Source organism: Plectropomus leopardus, chromosome 6 (genome assembly GCF_008729295.1).
Source record: "Plectropomus leopardus isolate mb chromosome 6, YSFRI_Pleo_2.0, whole genome shotgun sequence".
NCBI classification, from domain to species: Eukaryota; Metazoa; Chordata; class Actinopteri; order Perciformes; family Serranidae; genus Plectropomus; species Plectropomus leopardus.
In genome coordinates, this window is record NC_056468.1 from 15,690,540 (window position 1) to 15,714,673 (window position 24,134).

General features: G+C 37.8%; 3 protein-coding genes and 1 long non-coding RNA gene across 5 annotated transcripts in view; 3 read left to right on the forward strand and 1 right to left on the reverse strand.

Annotated features, from left to right (window-relative positions):
• LOC121944001 overlaps positions 1–7,577 on the reverse strand; it is a 43,410-nt gene extending 35,833 nt beyond the window's left edge. Inside the window, exons 1-2 of the long non-coding RNA XR_006105888.1 lie at positions 7,515–7,577; positions 2,169–2,352 (exon numbers count right to left, since the gene is read on the reverse strand). This is a non-coding gene — a long non-coding RNA (uncharacterized LOC121944001). The remainder of the gene's footprint in view (positions 1–2,168; positions 2,353–7,514) is intronic.
• A 1,838-nt stretch (positions 7,578–9,415) lies between these two features.
• On the forward strand, positions 9,416–14,357 carry LOC121944431 (arrestin domain-containing protein 3-like). Its single transcript, XM_042488217.1, has 6 exons — positions 9,416–9,804; positions 10,298–10,355; positions 10,508–10,655; positions 11,793–11,889; positions 12,711–12,967; positions 13,172–14,357. The coding sequence occupies exons 1-6, from the start codon at positions 9,552–9,554 to the stop codon at positions 13,778–13,780; spliced, it is 1,422 nt and encodes a 473-aa protein (XP_042344151.1). The 5' UTR covers positions 9,416–9,551; the 3' UTR covers positions 13,781–14,357.
• Positions 14,358–16,385: 2,028 nt separating this feature from the next.
• LOC121944123 (arrestin domain-containing protein 2-like) lies at positions 16,386–18,855 on the forward strand. The gene is made up of 4 exons (XM_042487810.1): positions 16,386–16,641; positions 17,061–17,269; positions 17,880–17,981; positions 18,514–18,855. Exons 1-4 carry the CDS (start codon positions 16,386–16,388, stop codon positions 18,853–18,855), a joined length of 909 nt encoding a protein of 302 aa, XP_042343744.1.
• Positions 18,856–20,487: 1,632 nt separating this feature from the next.
• LOC121944759 (arrestin domain-containing protein 3-like) lies at positions 20,488–23,683 on the forward strand. Of its 2 annotated transcripts, XR_006105922.1 has the most exons (4): positions 20,488–20,818; positions 21,821–21,850; positions 22,896–22,953; positions 23,042–23,683. XR_006105922.1 is itself a non-coding variant. In XM_042488649.1 (3 exons), the coding sequence occupies exons 1-3, from the start codon at positions 20,563–20,565 to the stop codon at positions 23,208–23,210; spliced, it is 483 nt and encodes a 160-aa protein (XP_042344583.1). In that variant the 5' UTR covers positions 20,488–20,562; the 3' UTR covers positions 23,211–23,683. The 2 variants fall into 2 exon arrangements, 1 of the variants encoding a protein (XP_042344583.1); XM_042488649.1 differs by lacking the exon at positions 21,821–21,850.
• The last annotated feature ends 451 nt before the right edge of the window (positions 23,684–24,134 follow it).

The following is a 24,134-nucleotide window of genomic DNA, read 5'->3' on the forward strand; positions in this document are numbered from 1 at the left end:
CAGGAGATTAAATTTACTTAAAGGTAATCATTCCACCCTTATCTGATGTTTTACATCCTTATTTTTACAGTCTACAATTTACCTTGAATCAAAAATTGCATATATATGAAAATAAGTTCCATAATAGCATTTTCACTTGTTCTGTGGATGTTGCATGTGTGAGTGACATGAGGTTAGTTGTTCTACACCCTTTTGAGCAGCTTATGAAATTTCCTTGTCACCTGTTTTTCCATAAACAAGCCCTTCCTTGGGCTGACTGGGCCAAATGGCCAGATATCTTAGACAATGTGGCTGACATAAAACCATTATGACCTACTCAAGACCTCCTCTATTAAAACATTAACACTAGACCAGTACTCTCAACATGACACTATTATGACATATGTTGGGCTAGAGCTCAGGTACGCCACATAAACGTGTGTCACATAAATTTGCTGTGGGTAAATATTTTTGTGTCTGTGAGGGGGGTATGTGTTTGCGAGCTGGCCAGGAATAAAAGGGAGGACAAGACCAGTAAATACTTTTACAGCAGGCAATTTGTCAGGATGTGTAAATGTCTCCAATTCCCAACAGCACTGGAGTAAAATTTACAGTCACTCGGGAAGTGACAATGCACAAAAAAGGACCACTTTTTACTCTCTCTCATCTCCCTCAGACCACTAAAACCTTCCCATAAATCTCCTCCAGTCCCCCCAGATGTCTGCTGTTGTCAGATATCATGCCATGACAATGCCTTCCACCATCATTGTCTTGACAGAAATATGATATGTGAAACTGCAATGTCACATCACTTAACATGATTTAGCCTAAGCTAGCCTGCACCATTTTAATCAATCAAAAATGTCACCTTTTTCCCTGTAATGATGGTAGAGGTATAGGATCCCTGTGTTGGGGTGATCTATAAGACTTATCTAGTGCTACTGATTTATGACTACTGCCAGCTAATGTACTAAAGGAGCCTCCTCCCTTCCTGTCATCAGGGTTTCTATGAAATTGGCAAATAAGTAGGCCAGTATTACCTCATGGGCAGGGAGGAAGACACTTCGTGCTGTGTGTAAACCCTATGTAAATGACATTATGGGCCTTTTAAACCTAAATATCCCTTTACTGCACCAACAGATAATTATTTTCCAGGTAATATATGTGCACTCCATACACTCATGTACTGCAAGGTAGTTTGGACAACCATGTCCATCAAATGTCACACAGTGTGTACAACAGTTGCTAATGGATTCCATGGGCTTGGTTGTTTACACGTTTTTAATCAAATGTCTTTTTAAGCCAATTGTTCTGTAAACATTTTAAAAATATCAAACTCTTAATAGTACCTTGCTCTAATTACTTCCAAATGCTGTAACACCTACCAGACGAGGGTTTATGTTAGCCTGCATATGCCTTTTTTTTGTTTTTTTTTGCTAATGTCACGTGTAGTTGTCAAGTCAGATTAAAATATTAATGGCCAAAAGTCTGATGGAAATAAGGTCAAATAACTAAATTCATTAACATAATATAAAATAGCCTAATATTGCTTGACCTGTAAGATATGTTGCCAAGACAGTTTTAATATAAACTTATATTATGCAGACCAGACTTTGATTTTATTACGGACAGATCTATTTATCCACTAAGGCCGTGCGGAGTGCGTCCCTGCCTCTTCAGAGCATACGGCACATCCATGGCAATCACCGTCTTCCTCTCAGCGCAATTATCATAGTTAAGCAACAGCTTAACGGATCACATTCTACAATAACACCTTCACCACACCATGGGTCTCCTCAACACAATGGCCGTCAAAAAAAAAGTCTAGCATAAACCTTATATCGAACATGACAATACCTTATGAGACAACTCTATGTCTTAAGATGCATTATAGACTTAATCACAGTAAACAATGATGGTTAAGAATTAGTTAATAAAAACCATCAAAAGGACAAGTCAGTCTAATAAGTAATGCTTTCTCTATAGTGGACAAATGACAAAATGCTTTCTTTAATTCCATAAAACGTGTACCAAATCACAACCTAACACAAACCAATCAGGCTTTATACTCATACATAAAGCATTAACTCATACCAACATAGTCAATGGCATTTTACCATCAGTGAATGGCTACAGTCTGCCATAAAAAAAAGACATCAAACAGTATACAAGGGAAATGGATTCTGTACCTGTAACCACAATGGAGTGACTTGATCCACATGCCAGTAGCTTCACTCTGCCCAGCCTTGCCATTGTGAACTCTTTCAGATGGGCTTCTTCTGGACCAATGTCCCTTGGTCTGCCATGTCCAGTCTGGCCGAGCTCCCCACTACCCCAGCAGAGCAGTTTCATATCCAACTCACACTGTTTGTCCTGAGAACATAAACAGTGAGATGTGTTTTAGCAACATTGTGTCACAACCTAGCTCAATGTATGCGACAACAGAAAAACACAAAGTGTGCTATGTGTGACATTAGTTTTCTCTAAGGTTAGAACACAGGTTAGGAACTAGAGTTTTTGACTTGAACAGATATTTATACAGCAGAAGTCTCTCATCATATACTTTATACACCACACATAAATAAACATATGATGTGTTTTTTTCGGATGCTCAAGTGATACCAGAGTCATAATCTGTCACTAGTATATGAAAGATGTGGTCCCGCATATAGTATGCTGAAAATAGTGGAAATAGTGTTAATTAGAAATAGCTGTTTGCAAATGCTGGTCTTCTGGTGCACATTAAGCTTTCATAAAACCAATCTGAATTTTCCCAGCCTTATTTGTGATGAACTGTGAATCTGATGCAGTGCAACAATATTCTCCTCAACATGTTTATTTACAATCTGCCCTCTGTGCTAATTAGAAAGTGACCCTGCACACAAGCAAACACACATGGAAGCTGGATGTATGTGCATGCACGCACACACGCACACACGCACACACACACACACACACACACACACACACACACACACACACACACACAACCAACAGCAATATTACCAGCCCAATTCCATCCGACTGTTATTGGAATTTGCCGAAAGAGCAAACCAATAGATAACCTATTACAAAACTATAAGAGATCAATAGCTAATTTCTTTGCATTGATTACCACTTGGACATTTAACATGCGCCCTGTGGCCACAATGTGTGTTCTGCAAGCTTAGATCCCCATTGGCCCTCATGAGTATTAAAATTATCGATTCAGACAGAGGACTAAAAATGTCAAGCTGTTCATTAATCTTAATAAAGACTGGACTTGACCAAGGCACCCTTTTTCCCAATGCAGGGATACAACCTATCCAACTAGGGGCATACACACGGCATAGATTAATGAGCTGCTACTGTGAGATGTGATTTAAGTCTTTGCCATTAATAGATCAATTACAAAAGAACACATTTTATAATAGCACTTACTTTTACCTAGTGTGCAGCTAAACACATTTTAAAATTTATACTGACTACCTAACTGTTTATTTGTTGAGAAATTTCAAAGAAACTATACAAAACAAGCAGGGCTGCAGTAATGAGGTCTTTGTGTGAGATGAAGCTGCATCTGCTGTTATGCTACAGATGGCCCTCCGCAGTCCATAATGGACAAATGTTATCAGGCGCAGCCTAACAGCCACTTTCATCTCTGTCTTATGTAGATGAGTTTCAAAGCGTGCAGGGCTGTCCTTAGCTTAATGAGGGCCCTAAGCAGGATTTCATTTGCTCACTTTTCTTACTTTTAATTACTTTCATATTTCTGCCACACTTAATCATATGTTTCCTGCTCACAAGTGATTGGCAGTTAGGCTGTTGCCATAATTTGCATCATGTGTATCCCCTTGTTAGGGTAGGGCAAGGAAATGTATTGATATTAAATCTATATTGTGATATGAGACTAGATTTTGTCTTAGATTTTGGGTATTGTAATATCTTGTGTGTTTTCTTTTATTTTTTCAAAAGGCTGCATTTACAGTAAAGTGATGTAACTCTGAAATTACGAGACTGTTGTCGCATCTCTACTATTTGTGTTTACCAACTTAGTCATTTTACCCACATTACTAATATTATTTATCAAAAAAATCTCCCTGTGTAAATATTTTGTAAAAGCAAAAGGTCAACCCTACAATATCATCACAACAATACTGAGGTATCTGATCAACGTATGGTTATAATTTTCTACGTATTGCCCAGCCTTAAGTCAGGGATTTGACTACCAGACAATTTTGAAATAAACACACTTGGAAAATGGTTCTATTACATGAATACATTGGCCACACCACAAATCAAAGGCCACACCACAAATCAAGTCTTGCAACTTGGACTTGCTGTTTCTTGCTGCCCTGGCCATAACCCGCTGCTGGAAAAATAAATATATATATTTTACTAATTTTTGTGTGTGTGTATTGTTGTGCCTACTGCAGAACTTGAAGTCTGTTTTTTACTATTTATGTCAGGAAGAAATCTGACTATCTTCTGACTGTATTGAATTTTAAAGGCTAGGCCTTATTCTTCTTTAGTTGTTTTATTAATTCATTTCGAAAAATAAACAGTTTGCTGGAGTTCATTACATACAGTATAATACCCTTTTTGTTGGCTTTACCAACAAAAACATGAGACATAGCAACTAAAAAAAACAAACCTGGTAAGAACATTCAAGGAAAAAAAAAACACACCTTGACATAGGGCTGGGTAATATGAAGAAAATTACACATCTCAAAATGTTGGACCAAATACCTCTATATTGATATTGCTGCAATTTTGTAGGGTTGAACTTTGGCGCTTTCACAAAATATTTACGTGATAAATGGATTAATATTCATCAGGAATGTGGTTATAATGACCAATTGGGTAAAAGGGAAATAATAAAACCACTAAAACATTCTAGTATTTTTTTTATTACATTACTTATTGCAGCCTTTAAAACCAGGAAAAGACAAAAATACCACAATATCTCAGAATATTACTAAGAAGACAATACCTGGTCACATACCCCAATAATAAATATAATATTGATACACTGCCCAGCCCTAACTTAACATATTCAACTGACAAAAAAGGTAAAGAGTGGGGCTTTAATTGCCCTAATTACAAACACATTGCCATAGAAAAAGGCTTAAGTGCACATTGTGAAGACAAGCTATGGTTTGTAACTTTGAATGCCAAACATACACAACATCAAAGAAAAAAAAGGCAGAAATACACTTGACAAAATAATGCTATGAGGAACTAACCTGTGCCATTTCTGTAAGGACAAGAACTTTTCATTTCACTGTCTTCTTATATCACGCTACCTTTTCTCTGTTTATACTTGTGCAGTTGGTCCCTTTTTTTCCTCGCGTGCTGGTCGCATTTGGTTGTCTAGTGGCCCTGACTTTATTTACACGCCCACCACCCACTGCACTCAACACAGTGGCAGGGCAACTGTCTCCATGGCACCTTGTGTTGGCAGCACACCAGCTGATTGAGATTAACCTATTACCATCTAAGCCAGGGAAAGTTTTATAATTCACAAGAGGTATTTTGAAAAGACACTGACACTTACATTATGATGGTAAGTTCAGTACTACTGAACTGCATTTCAAGGTTTAAACATAGACAGTGAAGAGAAGACTGAGTTTGTGGACTCCTACAACAGCTGTCTGCAGTGTTACTTTTCAATGTCCTTGCAAGTGATGAGGTCAGTTGTGCACTAAAGCTGTGTCTCAAATCAATCTCACAAAGTAAATTCTATACAGTAGTACCAACCGTCATAGTCAGTGGTGGATGAAATATTCAGATCTTTTAATTGAGTAAATGAACCGACACTTCAGTGTAAAAACACTGTTACAAGTAAAAGTCCTGCATTCAAGATCTTAAGTAAAAGTACAAAAGTATAAGCATCAAAATATATTTAAAGCACCAAAAGTAAAAGTGTAGACTTGGGAATTTTAGCATCATGTATATTATATTATTGACCTATAATGATTAATACATTTATGTGTTCATCACTTAAATGCTATAGCTGGTAAAGATGGAGCTCCTTTAAATTGCTTTACCTACTGCTGGGATGCTTTTAAGAATATATTAGAACCTATAAGCAAATTTAGAAGAAATAAATTAAATAAGTAGTAACTAAAGCATTAAAAAATGTAGTAGAGTAGTAAAGTTTAATATTTACCTCTGAAAGGTACTTAAAGAATAGAAGTCGAAAGTAGAATTAAATAGAAACAATTAGATATCTCAAAATTGTATTGTGCAAAAGTCTTCGGTAACTATACTATTGTTTTAGCAAAGTTGTAATGAGGATAGATGTATATTTATTTCTCGGTCTCTTTATAAAAATACAAACAATATACAGAGAACATGTACAATGCATTAAAATGCCGAAAGTCAGAACAAAATGGCCTCTTTAGACAGAAGTCAATATTTACAGTGAGACATGAAATCTTAAACCATAACAAAAAAGTAGCTAAAACAATCAATACTGAGTTTTGGACATGTCTGGAATGCAACATGATGCATAAACGCCAGAAGATTAGTACTGTTAGTCTCTATATATTGTCTGCACAAGACAGCTCAAGACATGCTAGGAGGAAAGAGACTTCACTAAATACTTGCAACTTCAGCCTACTGAAGTTGTTTATTTGGTGCGTTTTCAATACTGCATACATATTTCCTGTATGTTCTGGTTGTATTTTAGTAAAGAGACTACTGAGAATATGTATGATCATCATAACCTTGCTAAAATAAGTGTATGGTGACCTAAGACTTTTGCATAGTAAGAGTATTGAGTAAATGTACTGAGTTACATTCCAATACTGGTTATAGTATACCGTTTCAGCAATTACATTTTCTGCGTTGAATCCAGGCCTGTTGCTCCGTTGGTTATTATGTATTTCCGCTTGTTACGTTATAACACCCGCAGTGGTTAAAGTTTGGTTTAAGTCAAGAAAGAAGGCAACACATATCGACGGGGAAACGCGTTACACAAAAGGTCGCTCAGTTTGTCATTCAACCTTTCGAAGCCCGACAGATGCAAAAATTTAAGTATGCGTTTCCTTTTTTCCTCCGACCGGCTCTGGTTGATTCGCAGGTCGGAGTTTAGCGTTGGTCAACTTTGACCATGCGGATATGCTTCAGTTTTGCCGCTTTCTGCACGAGCCCATCACACATCTGCACGCTAGTTTTTGAATTCCTGAGAAGCATTATGTTAGCGTAATAGCTATATATTCGAACGTAGCCTTAAGCTAGCAATCATGTCAAATGCAACTTTTTGACTAATAACTTCGAGCGTGCCACCTGCACTGACATTTTAGGACGTCTCTAACCAATTGATTTGAAAATATAACTTATTTGAACCTCAAACTCAAGAGGCTAACTAGTTTAATCGACATTAACACACATACTACACATAACGTCAGCCGTTTCCTAGTAAGTTACGCTATCGTTAGCTAACTGACGCTGACAAACGAGCAGCGAATAAAAGACTGGCAATTTGTGACTGCAAACAGGTTCCTCAAATTATGTTACTGTTGAAAATAAAACTTACTTGACTGACTTACATGAGGCTGGAAGTAAACTGAAACGCTGGCTTTGGTTAGTTTGGTCTTCCACCGACGCTCATCAATGGGTTCATCCACCGTCTTGACCGTGGCTTCTGACATGCGCATTAGCGGTCTCCCGCCCAAATTCCTTTTACTTTTAACATATCTAGGAACTGAACAAACTTGAGTTTGGTCTATTGATTATCAATATGAAAGTTGCAGTGGTGTCACTGGTGAATAAAGTAAACGTCTCTTTGTTAAAATTTCCAAAGAAAAGCCAAAGTTTGAAAAATATAACCTAACCATAATTTCAAGACTTCCGGAGAATGCGTTGCATCAAGCCTTCAGAATAAAAGCAGGAAATTGTAATTCTGTTGGAGTTTTTTTGTTTGTTTGTTTTTGTTTTGTTGTTGTTATTTTTTTTGGTTGCATCTTAGTAAAATCATGGACAAACAACTGGTGAGACAAAAATATTTTGTAATAGGCCTAATGATAGTAGTAATAATAATAATAAAATGTATCTCTTTCATACAAGAAATGCAGCCCAACATGCTTTAAAACAAAGAAATTACAAGCACCAAGTGCTTCATATGAAATGGCATATTAAACTTAAAGACATAGGCTAATAAAACCTGCATGTAGGCTAAAGGTAAGATAATAAAGTGTACAATGGTGTAATGTAACAAAGAAGGTAATAATATATTGTTTCATTAGGTCTCATATTTATTGGGAGAATCTTTACTTAAGTTTTTATATTTCTGCCAACTTTCCCTTTTACCCTGCTAAATTTCCTAAATAAAATGTATACTTTAACTCCACTACATTTCCCTATACAAATGGGCAAGGAAGGGAGAGAGGACAAACTGGATTTTGTTCTTTAAATCTTTAAATTATTATTTTAAAAAGACTGTGTTTTGCTTCAAGCATATTATAGGCCCCATGTTCAAGGTGGTGTATGTTACAAAGAAGTAAACATCATAATTCTCAAAATTCTACCAGCTTTTACTTGTACTTTCACTTTCAGTAGCCTACTTAATTACATTTGGTAGAGTTAAAATTACTTTTAATACTTAACTACAGTAACTTAACTACAGTAAATATGAGATACTCTAAGACTTTTACTCAAGATATATTTTAATAGGTGACTTTAACTTCACCAAAGTTATTTTCTGGTAAGAGATCTCTACTTTTACTCAAGTATGGTTTTCTGGTAGGCCTGCATCCACCACTGAATGTATGATCCAAATACAAGGCAATAAACTACTCACAGCAGTAGTTGTAATTTGTCCTTTGATTGCTCTGGGGGACATGATATGTCAAAATCATAGTCTATGGTCAAAATATCCATGCTTGTATGTGCTGATATATTATTTATATTATTTATCACTAAAATAAAAAATTTAAAAGTAAAGAAAAAATAGGACTTGCATGGTGTCCAGTTACTTACACTTATAATTTGCAGTAAATATTCTCACATTAACACTCTCTGTGCTTAAAATTTATGGGTTGAAACATCAGTCTAAACAGCTCATCATATCAGATTATTTTAAAACTATTACACACAATAGTTTTTATCCCAAAAGTCAGAGGCCCATATCGGAAGTATGTGGTTTATCTTCAATGACCACACCTCCACATAACTTTCCTCCAGATTTTTCATCTGAGCGTAATTTATCAGTCCTCACAATAGACTGTATACAAATATCTATATCACTATAGCCACCAACTATGAATTTCCACGATACTGATGTTATATATATAAGTGACCACTAGGGGGCACTGTACCATTACTTTTGAATTATTGCAATGCCGCTTATGCACAGTGGTCTGCACTTGTTCCCCACTAAGACCACAGTCTCTGCCTTGTACATTGGATGGCAGTAGAGATCTTTGGGTAGACTTGTATAGGGCGTGTCTTCTCCCACGGTCAAGACGCCATAAGCACCCCCACATATTAAAACAGCAAACAGTGAAAGCGATTGGAAATAAGCAGATTGATCGATCTTATGGTTTCTTTATTCATTTAACCAACAAAATCTTCTTTTAACTCCGACAATGCCTTCAATTAAAAGCCTAACGATGACTTACGACGCGCTGAATGAGCACGGGACGTTTTCGGAGGGGGACACCCTCGCTGGGAAAGTAACACTGGCTTTATTAAAGGAGACCACAGTCGAAAGCTTGTTTGTAAAAGCTAAAGGAGACGCAGAAGTGTGCTGGACGAAAAAGAGCGGCGATCGCACCTATACATACTCGTCACACAAGAGATACTTCAAATTGAAGCAGTTTCTAATCCCAGAGGACTCGGGTAGGCGGTGGACCTCTTGTTAGTTAGGCATGCCTTAACCCATTCAGTGCTGACGGTGTGTGCATGCTGTATTTCTTCCTCCCTGACTGTTTGTTGACGTGGTTGTCCTTTTTTTTGTCCAGTGATGATCATGGAACAATAGCTCATTAATGTTGAAATACACACTGACTTTGCTTATAAGAATAACAATACCACATGATGTAAACAAGTTAAATCAGACATTCAAAACCGAAGTAAAAGTATGGTAGAGTTGGTCGATTTAGAGCTACTTTAATTTATAGCTTATTCCCTAACCGTACTAAGTGAGTAATTACTTCATTCCAGCTCTTAGATTGTAGTTAACAGAATGTACAATATTGAAAAGAAGTGCAGTGGAGTATTAAATGGTAAGACTTGCAAAAACTGTGAAAAAAAAGTGTTTCTTCCACCACTTTGTTTTATTGGCTAGTAACGGCATAGAACAATGTTAATACCGAAATCCTTCTCCTTTCAGACACTGTGGTTCCCCAAGGAACCCATGTCTATAAATTCAACTTTAAAATACCACCAGGGTAAGTACAGTTAACAATTTACCAAACATGTTTGCACAATGTTATTGATTTTCATAAACAGGACCAAATATTCTAGACTCCTACATATTCTAGCTACCGATATAAATTCAGTTCATATTACATACAATTAATCTGCTGGTTCTCCATTACAGGAGCATGCCTTCATCATTCAGGGGGAGTCATGGAAAGATTGTCTACAAGCTGGAGGCCAAGCTTTCTAGGAGTTGGAGAATTGACCGCACAGTAGAAAAAGACATACATTTCGTCTCCAAGTCCTTTCCAAGTCTTAATTCTCTGATGGTGTGTAACACATTGTAGAATAGAGACAAAAAAAAATTCTGGTATTTTATGTCCCTTCATGAAAATGATATTCCCTTATTCCACAGTAAAGTATGTGGAAATTACATTTTGTAATGTGGTGTTCAACATGGGCTGCGATCCTTTTCTCGGATGCAGCACTTTTCATTAGGGGTGAAGCAGAGAAGAGAACTAGACTATACGAGAGGAAACATACAGGTAGCCTATTACACGGTTTCCCAAAACCAAATTTTAAGTTATCTCTTGTTTTATCTAGTTATGCCCATATGCTTTTGTTTGCCAAAGTTTTGAGATAACAAGCTCCGAAATCTATTGTGCCACTGCAATACAGTGGAGGTGATAGGCCTATTTTTCACAGCAGACATTTCTACATTTCAAAAGCACAGTTGTAAAGCATAAAAGAAGTGATGACCATTCAATTTAGACTTGTCACTTGCAGGTTTCAGCTGTTATGCATGCTCCGTCACTGTTTTGGCCTACTGGAATACATCAAACAGAGCCATATTTAACTGTACTGGTTTCATGCATGCTTTTCCTGCTATGACAAATCAAAACATCTGCTGTGAAAAAAATGCCTGTCAGGCTCTGATTTCAATTTGTGCTGATCACATTCCATTTTAAAAGCTCAACAACAATGTGTCTTTTCTGGAACACGTTCCAATTACTTTGGACAATTTACAAACCATGTGGACAGTTTTCATAGATATACTTTCTTTCGTAGAATTTAGTTTTAGTACTGAAAACTGCTCACCATGACATTCTGCGCAGTAAGCAATAAGATTTTAAGGTCCCGTGTGTAGAATTTAGGGGCATCTATTGGCAGAAACGGTTTACAAAATTTCTAACTATGTTCTCATTAGTACAACATACAAAGCGGACAGATCAAACACTCACTTTTAATAGGGTAATTCATAGCACTGCATAGCACACAGGGAAGGTTTCAGTTCTGCAGCCTCACCACTACATCATTAAATCCTAAACACTGAAACTAATGCAGTGGTACTGACTCCTGGTCTAAGTATCTTGCCCTGCTTTACAGCTCAAACACTTAAGTCATGCACTGCATTGTCTCAATAATGTAACAAAAAGTAATTTTTTCTGGTATTTTTTGCATTCTAGTCTCGCCAAGTTGGTTCAACAAAGAAAGAGATGGGGCTTTTCTCAAGAGGACACGCAAACATGGATGTCATTGTTGACAAGAGGGCCTATGCCCCAGGTAATAAAGTAAAACTGGAACTGTTATAGGCTGTGAATTGTCTCATCTTACTTACCTCTGTTACCAACAAAAAAATGTAATGAATTCTACAGTCTTTTTTTCACAACAGGTATTTTGACATGTCAGTTTAGGAGAAGCACTAATTAAATAATAATAGCTGTATTCCATTAGATTCATCCAATCCAGTGCTGTGTATTGTGTATTGTGCATACTGGCTTACATCGGCACTCTTAACAAGTTGTTAAGACAAAACAAAGTGGCTGCCATGATGAAATGGTCTGTTGTCGATGATGATTTCAGTAAAGCATTAAGATAACGGGTTGTGGAGCAATCAGTAGCTCAGCTGCAGCCGCAGTGGCTGTAAGTTTGATTCAAAACCCTGACCCTTTGCTGCATGTCAGTCCCTCTCTCCCCCTTTCACTCTAGGAACTGTGTCCTATCAAATAACAGCAAATTAATTAATTAATGAATTAACAATAATTTTAAAAAAGAAAAGGGGTTGTTTTTGGAAATGTGGTTAAAGTTTTAGGGGGTTAGGGTTCTATTCAACAGTAGAATACCATAATTGAACATCATTGCCATTGTGATATTAACAGACTTGATCAGATAGTTCTTTAATAAGACATGCATGGAAAAATACACAGGTGGGGCTTACCATTTCAGCATTGTTGAAATAAGATATGTGAGGAAGTTGTGTCTCCCAGGCGCAATGATGCACTTCCTGAATTTAATATACACTCTGGAGCACACTGTATTGTCCTATGTGGCATTTGAATTAGAATGAATTATATATATTTATATATATTTTTTTTTCTTCATAGGTGAAACAATGGCAATTCTTGCAAAGATCAACAATTCCTCATCCAGTGAGATGACACCCAAATTCAATTTAATCCAGGATGTGGTGTACCGTGCCAACGGAAATACCAAACATGACTGCAATGTTATCCACAAAGTGGTTGACCACTGTATTAAATCTCAAACACAGAAGGATGTCAGGTGTGCCATGAAGATTCCTCGTGATCTGATACAAACAATCCAGAATTGTGACATTATCTCAGTGGAGTACCACTTAAAGGTATGCAACAGTGTATCTGCAACGTAAAGCATAGTAAGCTGAATCCATTGGCTGAGGGATTTTTTTGACTGACTTTGTAAAACTTTTTACCCATAAATATTGATAAAGATTTTCCAAATTCATTGTGGCAGCCAGATGTTCTCTTGCTGTTCTGTTTTGAAAATAAAGCCTAATGTAATAAGGCTGTGACATTTTTTTTCTCAGGCATATCTGGACATCAGCTTTGCTTTTGATCCAGAGATCATTTTCCCAGTGGTCATTATTCCTCCAGACCTCACTCGAGGCCCTCAGCCTGGTGTGGCTGCACATACACATCCAGCTGGAGCAGTTGGGGGCCCGAGCAACAGCGATTTCCCTCCACCTGCCATGTCTATGGGTCCTTATCCTGCATCCCCATCCTCAGGCAGTTATAGATACCCAGGAGCCCAAAGATATTCAGCACCACCGCCTGTGTACCCAGGTAACTCACCGATGTACCCTGCTCAGCCAGCTTACCTGAGTGGGGGTTACAATAATCCAGTGCCGCATGGGGCTTCTCCGTATGGATCTCCATTTTCATCTTCATCATCGTCCTCTGTACTTCACCCTCCACCCACTGCCCCAACATTTCAACCATCCCCATCTGCCCCAGAGATCCACCCATCCCCTCCTCCTCCAACCTTTGACATTTCCCCAAGTGCTCCCTCATACTACCTGCTGCCTTCTGCACCAATGATGAACACAGACTTCCTGTCTCAAATGGATGAAGCTCCTCCAGCATATTCACTTCTTTTCCCGTCTTCTGCTACTGACGAATCTGATGCAAAACAATAGAATGTATAATAAATGACTGAATCACTTCATTAATTTTTAAGTAAAACACTAATTTTTAGTTAAAAATGTGAACTCTGATCAACTAAATTCTGTCTTTAATACTTTATTTATGTTGTTAAGCTTGAAGTATGAATTTAAAATGAAAATGGCATTGTGCAGTATTTACCGCACCATATAAACTATAAGCAAAACAGGACTTCTGCAATGTGTTAATGTGGTTTCCTGGTCAGTTCAGGTTTATATTTTGCTTTGCCCAGCTGCTCAACTTCAGCCATCAGGATACACTGTGTATTTCAGGTGCCTTGTTCAACTCAAGTGTCCTAGATTGATTTGTTTTTAAGTGTTAAAGGTTATACCTATTCACTCTACCTCACACTTCTGTTCGAAGGCTGGTTAGTAAAAAATGGACAACATGTAGTGTACTGTATCAAGAAAAACAATCAGTTTTATGTTTGTTAAAAGGCCAAATAAACATTTCTCTATATTTTTCAGACTGTTTAATATAACATCAGACAACTACTTCTGTCTATTTAATTACTACTTTGCAAATTTGATTTGTTATACTAACAAACTGCAAGTGTTTGCTGTGACTTTGAATAAAGAACTCAAAGGTGAAGTTTCAGTATCAGTGTGAGCATGGACACTTTGTTATAACTACTTCATTCTGTTGTGTTTTTCATTTATAGGCCAGAAGGTAGCACAAAAGCAGCTCATAGCAGAGGCCAATATTTCTGTCTTCAAAGGCTATGGCATGCTTATTTATTAAGAAGCTAGATATTTCTGTACCATATCTAAGAGTTCTATCTTTAGGTGTTTCATTAAAAGTAGGGCCGGGACTCGAATAAAAAAATTAATCTAATTAATCAGAGGCTTTGTAATTAATTAATCGAAATTAATCGCATAGAAATATTTGGCCAGAGAACAGTGAGGAGCAATTTATTTTTCCAAATGAATTTGAGTATACCATTGAATAATGACTGAATACATAAGCTTAAGCAACAAAACATTGTTTATTTTTTTTTCTAGGCCAACAGACCAGTGCAATTTTTCTTAACACAATACCTAAGTTTCAAGTATATTCAGAACCCTGACTATTAGAGGCCGTAACACACTTTTAACAGCTACAGCAACACTTTTGATCTAATCAAATTCAATTTGATTAGATCAGATGGCTGGTCCTGAAACCAGCCATCTGGTTGAGTGTGGGTTGGGTGTGGGTCCTTGTACTCGGAGTCGGGCTAACGTCCACGCTAGCTCCCATGCTAACGCTAGCTGCTATATGCTTAGCATTTAGGTGATATCTGAGGCTTGATGTACTGCGGTGATACGCAAACTCCTTCTTGCATAATTTGCACACAACTGTGCTCTTGTCTACGCTACCATCCGCCCGCTTTTTAAAACAAAATTTCCCATCCATGGGGCCAACCAAAGCGGTCTCATCTGCTTCTTCGTTCATTGTTGTTGTCTGTAGCATGGATGGTCTGAAGTCATGAACGGTAGGTGGTGCTCTAGTATAATCGGTCCCCCGGAAACTCATCAAGTGAGAAAGGTTCCGCGGTGCAAAAATTGGTGTGATTAAAATGATTAAAATTCCAGCTCCCTCCCGATGCCTTTTGTCAGGGCAAATCCTGAACGCAAAAAATAAAGGAACTGCGTTAAGTAGGTTTCACTGGTATAACAGTAGGCCTATGTGGTCTTGTTATCCAATGCTAACTGCAGCAGTTTATAGCTTGGTACTGTTACAATTGAATGTTTATCTTGTGTGTATATTGCTAGCAAAACTCTGCATAGCTGACAACTGTGGCTTCCCTATAAAAAACATCCATGTAAAGTCACTGAGGGGAGCATTATGAGCAGATTGCCTTGGGCGCTGATGGAGCTGAATGTGGCCTGCTTATACACTTGGGCCTTATAAGAGCCAGTCAGTCAGTCAGTCATTTTCTGTAATCGCTTGTCCTCGTAAGGGTCGCGGGGGGGCTGGAGCCAATCCCAGCTGTCATCGGGCGGAAGGCGGGGTACACCCTGGACAGTTTGCCAGACTATCGCAGGGCCGACACATAGACGAACAACCAGACACACTCACAGTCACACCTAAGGGCAATTTTAGAGTCATCAATTAACCTGAGCTGCATGTCTTTGGACTGTCAGTCACACCTAAGGGCAATTTTAGAGTCATCAATTAACCTGAGCTGCATGTCTTTGGACTGTGGGGGGAAGCCGGAGAGAACCCACGTGGAGACGTGGGGAGAACATGCAAACTCCACACAGAGGGGCCCCCGCCCGGACCGAACCCCGTACCAACCGGGATTCGAACCAGGGACCCTCTTGCTGTGAGGCAACAGTGCTAACCACAAAGCCACCGTGCTGCCCCCTTATAAGAGCCCTTAAGCAAAATTTTATTTTGTGATCTAGTATGACCTGTTAGGCATGATGCTGTTAACGATGTCACTGCCTGGCAATTAGCAACATTAGAATTTTTTGACACCACAATATCTGGTTTTGGCAGCAAGCTGAAAGTTATCAGCTCTACTTTCGTGTCACAGCAGGCAGTCAGCTGATCATTCATGATCAGAAGTTTTGATAACAGAGCGCCGATTGACTTAAAATGTCTCTGATAAAGGACTTCCATCTAGTTTATCATTCTCTTAATGAAGAGGGTATTTTTTCTGAAGGAGATACTATCTCAGGCACCGTGACTTTTACTTTGACAAAACAAACCAACGTGAAGGGGCTGATGGTGAAAGCCAAAGGGGACGCCAATGTACACTGGAAAGAGTGCAGTGAAAATGGCGAGACAACATACAGTGCACACAAGAGATACTTTAAACTCAAACAGTATCTGGTTCCAGAACATACGAAAGGTAGGTGTGTTGGCTTTGAGGGGCATCATTTTGGCTCTGTGATTTGGGATGTGACTTTGACAAGATGAAGCAAGCCTTGTTATATTGCTTTTAGTAGGCTATCCGTACAAGAGGATCTGCACTGTCTGTTTGTCAGCGTCTGTTGGGTCAAGTACACAATAGGTTATTGACAGTCCCTAAATCAGCCTTCAAGTTCACCTGTCTCATAATAACGAGATTAGGATTTTATAATTACAAGATCTTTTTTCGTGATTACAAGATCTTTTCTAGTAATTATGATATCGGAATCTCATAATTTTGAGATCTTTTCTCACAATTACAAGATAAGGTGTACTTTTTTTTAAAAATGCATATAATGCAATGCGCTTCCATAGTAGGGTCACTACAGTAAGTGTAAATCATTCTCACTTCTTTTGCAGGCACTGTTCTTCCCAGAGGAGTCCATAACTTTAAGTTCCATTTAAAAATTCTGTTTAACAGCGACATGCCATCATCCTTCAGGGGGGCTCATGGAAAAATTGTCTACATGCTTGAGGCAAAGATGTCCATGAGCTGGTGTTGGCCTACTAAAAAACAAACAGAGTTCAAATTTGTTTCAAAGTCCCTTTCACATCGCGGCCAGGTAATGGTAAGTGGGATACTCAGCTAATGTCTGTGCAGAAGAGCAGAGAGAAAGACGTTTACAGAAGTCTGTGTAGATGCACGTTCTGACCCAACCCCCAGGGAGAATTTTTTATCAGCTAAATAAACTCTAAAAACTAAACAGACCATTTTTGATACAAAACTCTTAGATGAGGGTTTCATCGAAGTTTTGATGACTGAGTGTCATTTTAGGGAGATACGGGGAGTATATGATTGAGGACACACACTATGGATTTTTTTTTCTTCACTTTTTTAAATGACATATTACACATTGATATTTTTAATGACAGTAATAACAACTGACCACATAGGTATCATTCATCACACTTATATAAAATCATAGTTTTTACAACTTTGATTACATTTGAAATGAATGAAATAGAGTAATACTACAGTGTTTGACATTCATTGTACCAGCAATGGAGGATTTATTTTTGAGATGTTATAGAATTCACTTTTTATGGTGTTGACACAGACAATGTTGGCTTCATCCAAATGTTAACATCAAGATGACAGTATTTTATCCTGAACTTTGAATTTCAGCTGTATGAGTAGCCATATTGATGTGAAATGTTTGTTTGTATGATTTGTTCCAGTGTCCCCAGTTTGGTTCGGTGGGTAAAAAGGTGGGTGTTTTCTCCAAGGGATGGGTCCAAATGTCTACTACTGTTCACACAAAGGTTTGCTCTCCAGGTACAGTAACTCCAGCTAAAACATACTTACATGCAGTTTGTGTCATGTATAATATTCACAGATAGTGGTGGTTAAGTACTACAGTATGAAGATAGAGCACAAAGCAACCCTGGAAGCCACGCCCACTGGGGGGTGGAAACTATCAGCAAACACAATAAGCAACCAATGCCTGAAGCTAGCCTAAAAACATTTGATATCAGCATGGCAAATGATTATTTTAGCTCCTAAAGTCTTCCAGAGAAAAAAATTAGTATGACAAACTCAATATTTTCAGGCTGTCTTAGTGTCCTCTTCTTCTTACCTTACGAATTTAAAAGAAATGATCCCATATATACAATACAACACAAAAATCGTCTCTGGCCACCCACTCACTTAAATGTGCTGTCTCTGTAAGATGATGTATAAACATTCACAGTAAATTAACTGTCAGACAGTACAATCAGTTTTATTAATAGTGCCATAATGACAGTTGGATTCAAATAGTCTATTCTAGACATGTTTTACCTCTCCATATTCATTTATATTTTGGTTTTCCAGGTGTATTTGGACATCAAATTTGCCTTTGACCCAGAGGTGGTGTTTCCACTGGTCATCGTTCCTTCAAGCTTTGCTGCTCTTCAGCCTGAGGAGGCTGCTGGGGGCGCAAGTTACAGTGACTCCCCTGCCTCTGCCTTCCCTGTTGGACCTTATCCTGCACCTGCGGTGCCAAATCTCGCTCCATATGCAAACATGACAAGTGGCTTTAATTATCAGTGGCCACAACAAATGTTTCCAGCTGCAGCTTCATCTTCAGCGCAGCATCAAACCCTGATTGCTACACCTCTGTTTCAACAGGGAGAAGCACCTCCTTCTTACGAGTCCGTTTTCTCACCTTCTTAGGAAACTCTTGAAAGGTCTGGGTCAGATAATCAAAGCTGAGCTTCAAAAAGAACACAATCTTTACTGAAAAAAACTTGATAATTCTCATGGCACCTGAGCTATTTATAATGCTGTAAAGTACTTAATGTACATAAATGTGAAACTGCATTCTGCATTTTTACTCCTGTTTAAAATTTTGTACAGTTATGCCAGATGTGTAAAAATATTTCACATATGTACAGTGTGTTCTGATGGATCAAAGCAATTTGTTTCTTATGTGTATTCATCCCTTTTTAGGTTATCCTTGCATCCGTTTCACTCTTGCTATAGCTAGTAATGCTAATTAGGCCCACTTAAAGGTCCTATATGTAACTTTTCATATGTATTAATTGCTTTGTTTTGCCAGTGCTAGAGCAGAATCTAGTATAACTTAAAAACCGTGACCTTACTCAACTTCCCAGCGACATACAAAAGAACAGGGCTAAGCTCTACGAAAAGGGCACGGGATGCATTTTACAGGAAAATCCAATGGATGTGACACTCATGCACGCCCCATGAGCGCCTTCGTCTGCCACCATAACACACATTTTTCAAAAAAAAAAAAAGGCTTTCGAATTTGATCCTTTTCAGTGTACCTTTCAGTCCGAATCCCCCAACCCTTTTAAGGTAATTCTTGCATCATTTTCATTTTGGCTACTGCTGGTAATGCTAACTAGGCCCACTGAAGAGCAATTGAGTGTCTGCAGTGTGAGCTTCCTTTCATGTATAGCCTATTTTGATTTAATGACATTCAGTGCACTTCTGTCATTTTTCACTTGTATACTTTTTGTATTGTAAAGTTAATATTTATTTTGTACATTTAGTCTTTTGTGTTAGTATTTTACACATATCAGTTGTGGGTTTCATACTTTTCAATATCTTGATTGTTCATTGCCACTGAGCTGTAAGCTGTTTCCTCCAGTGTGCTGATTTTAACATATGTAGCTGACACCACTATGGCCTCATGATTCCACCTTGTGGCAGTGCCATGCATAGCAGTGCATGCCATTTAATTTCTCATCATGACTGTTTTTTTGGTTTGGATTATGTTTTTCTCACTCAGTTTTTATTCCTCCCTTTTCAGAAACCATACATATAAACTAAAAAGTTACTGTTATACACCCTGCCAAATAACATCCTGGTAGTCTGATGCAAACAATCCAGAACTGTGACATTATCTCAGTGAAGTACCATTTAAAGGTATGCCAGGGTGTATTTTTATAGTAAAAGATAGTAAGATGAATCCATTGATTGAGAGATTTTTTAGTCCATTCTGTACGCTGTTCACACAGACAGAGTTGCTGCAGCAGCAATGTTGCAGACCCGTAACTACTGTATTTCCACAGGTAAATAAAATGAATCAATTAAAAAGGCCTACCTATTTCTCTCTTGGGTCTTTATAGGCTAGATATATAATAAATATACATGATAACCATACATGTAATGATAATATTTGTGTGTGCGTGCGTGTACGTGCGTGCGTGCGTGTGCCTAGGGCACTGAATGTACTAGACTATGACTAAATGTTCTAACTGCCTGGCATGAAGCAATACTGGAGATGTTTATGTGGCCTCAACATCCGAACGGAGCCACACCCATTTGTAGCAACGAGCTGAAAGTTATCAGCTCTCAGAAGGCAGTCAGCGGATCCTTCTTTCCATGTAGTCAAATGTGTGTGCTTGACTTAAAATGTCTCCGATAAAGAACTTTAATCTGGTTTATGAATCTCTCAACGAAGATGGCACTTTTTCTGAAGGAGATACTATCTCAGGCGCCGTGACTTTCACTTTGACAAAACAAACCAAAGTGAAGGGGCTGATGGTGAAAGCCAAAGGGGACGCCAATGTACACTGGACAGAGGGCAGCGGCGAAGACGAGACATCGTACAGTGCGCACAAGAGATACTTTAAACTCAAAGAGTATCTGGTTCCAAAAAATGCAAATGGTAAATGTGTTTTTTTGATCTGCTCTCTAATCGCAGCTATGGGCATACTTTTTTGTTCTGCAATTATGGGCGTTAGTTCGATGAGTAAGATGAATATATTGTCTTTATAGCCTGCCTTGTAAATGATGTGTAGATTATATTGTACCTAAATTGTTTTTAGTAGGCTCTGGGTTCAAGAGGATCTTTACACTGTCTGCTTGTCATCTTCTATTGCAAAATATGGTCCATTATTTCTATGCATAAAGTTTCTTTACAGCTTTCTTCCAGTGTTGGCAACAACAAGTAAATACATCTAAACTGCGCGTTGAATGAATGTTATCTACTTGTATGTAGGAAGCATGATCTATTTTTAGGCTGCTCCACTGTTGTTGCCAGTAAACTCATTTGTTTACACGACGGCTTTCTAGAAGCACATGATTTCACGATCTCACGATTTCATTGCGTAAACAACACACTGTAAAGCTGCGTGAATTCAGCTGGGTAAGACACTGTCAGTTGTAAGATACGGAAGCGCATTGCTTTCAATAGCCCATTGACACCTCCTAATTTCGAGATGAGATCTCGTCGTCTAATAAGGGGTCCAGATATCGCGTTAAGAGAAAAGTTATCTTAGTTTCAAGTTGAATATTAGACAGACACTCATTCTGGACCTAGAAGCGTCTTTTTCGCTCTGTTTTACACTGTGTTGGCAGTAGGAGGTCCGTTAGATCACCTTAGATCCCCGCAGTTAACCGCTGGAGGCTGATTTAGGGACTATCAATAACTTACTGTTTACTTGGCAATAATGCATTTTTTTCAGTAGCTTGACCCAGTGACTCCGAACCAATGCCAAATTGTTTAACTACTCTAAAAGAATGACACACATCACATTTGCATTGCTTTCTGTGTTTCTAGTATTTTCTGTTAATATTTTTAGTAAAATTATGCATTCTTTTTTCAATAACTTCCATGTCATCTGACCAAATGGCTCCAAATCAATGCTGAATTGTTTTAACACACCAGAAGAGTGAGACACACCTCTCCTCAACTGATGTAAGTGGATTTTCTAATTTATATTAATATGTCTTATGATAATTCTACATTATTTTCAATAGCTATGATTTCATGAGACTATATGACTGCAAATCAATGCTGAATTATTCTATTACACCAGACAAATGAGACAAACTCCTTTTTTTAAGATTATTTTTTTGGGCTTTTATTGCCTTTAATTGACAGGACAGTGAGAGTGTTAAAGGGGGAGAGAGAGAGAGGGGGAGACATGCAGCAAAGGGCTGAGACCGGATTCGAACCCGCAGCCGCTGCAGTGAGGACACAGCCTCTGTACATGGGGCGTAATATTTCTTTCTCGTTGATTTCAGTGCTTCCTGTATTTTCTATCAATATTTTTACTAAAAAAAAAAAAACTTTTTTCAAGACCTTCCATGTCAGGTGACCAAGTGATTCCAAAACAATGCCATCTTGTTTTACTACACTTGACAAATGAGACACACACTTTTTTAATTGATTTCAGTGCATCTTGTATTTTATATTTATATTTTTTATAAATATTACAACTATATAACAAAAGACACACTAAACCAATGAGAAAGAGGTCTCATTTGTTCAGTTTAGTAAAACAATTTAGCATTCGTTTGGAGTCACTTGATCACATGACATTGAAACTTGAAAAAAAAGTGCAACATTTTTACTAAAAAAAATAATTGAAAATACAAGAAGCACTGAAATCAATAAAGTGATTTGTCTTATTCTTCCAGTGTAGGTAAACAATCTGGCATTGGTTTGAAGCCACCAGGTCACATGATATGAAAGCTATTGAAAAATAACTGCAATTATTGCATCAAGTAGTCGTTAAGTTATTGATGGTCCCTAAATCAGCCTTCAGTCAACTAACAGTCACTTTACTCATCATTACAAGTTCAGGATCTCATAATTACGAGATTAGGATCTTGTAATAATGAGATCTTTTCTTGTAATTATGAGATAAGACGTACATTTTTTTTAATTCAGTGAATGCAATGCATTTCTGTATGAAGGTCACTACAGCAAGTATGACTCATTCTCACTTCTTTTGCAGGAACTGCTCTTCCCGAAGGAGTCCATCACTTTAAGTTTAGGTTTAAAATTCCACAAGGGTAAATGGAAATTTCCAGCATCTAGAATTAGTAGCCTACTGTGCCATTGTTTGGTTTTACAAATAAATGCATTTGTTCTGTTTAACAGCGACATGCCATCATCCTTCAGGGGGGCTCATGGAAAAATTGTCTACATGCTTGAAGCAAAGATGTCCAGGAGCTGGCGGTGGCCTACTGAAATACAAACAGAGTTCAAATTTGTTTCAAAGTCCCTTTCACACCCTGGCCACTTAATGGTAAGTTGGACACTAGAATGAAGCATGTTATGAATTTGATACACTATTTACACTTTCTAGATGAACTTCAATATTTGAAAGGAAATTATTTAAGATACATGACTGAAGAACCGGTCAGCTAAAATTAAAAAAAAAGGGATAGAGGGGTTTAGGGAAAGGCAGCATTAACAAGTTAAGTTTGAAAACAGTTTCATACAAAACGGCTGAATGTTGCCCAAACAGAAGAAAATGCTCTTTTGAATAAAAATGAAATGGAGTAAGGTCTGCTACAATGGCGCGCCCGTCCAAGTGGATAGTGGTGATGTCACACCCGCCGCAACCAACCCCTGATCATCCCCTTCACCCCCTATATTCCTGTCAAACCAGCATGTGTTGCAATACTCAGCTGGTGTCTGCACAGAAAACCAGAGAGAAAGATGTTTTACAAAAGTCTGTGTAGGTGCATTTTCTGACGCAACCCCCGGACAAATTTGTATAAAAGTAACAGCTAAACTGACCATCTCACAAAAACATACCAAAAGTAAATTACAAAAAGTATGGTGAGGCAGCATTCTGTTTTTAAGCACCTGTGACCTGAAAAACACTGCCAACATAAATAAGCGAGGCAATCTCTGTGGATAGTTTGAAGAAGCAGCTCAAGACCCATTTCTATACTCTTGCTTTTAACTAGTCCAGTCGTCTAATTCATTTAATCCCATATTATGGTTTTACTTTCTTAAAAAATGTGTTGCTTCTTAAAAATGCTTTTAATGCACATATATAATTTTATTCTTCTTGTGTTAGTATATCTTTTATATTTCTAAATTTTATTTCTCACCTCTGATCTGCTCTGCAACTTACTGCCAGAGCTATGGTATACAAGTGTTGTATAATTAGATATAAATAATTTTAATTAATTTAAGAAGAATAAAATTATATATGTGCATTAAAAGCATTTTTAAGAAG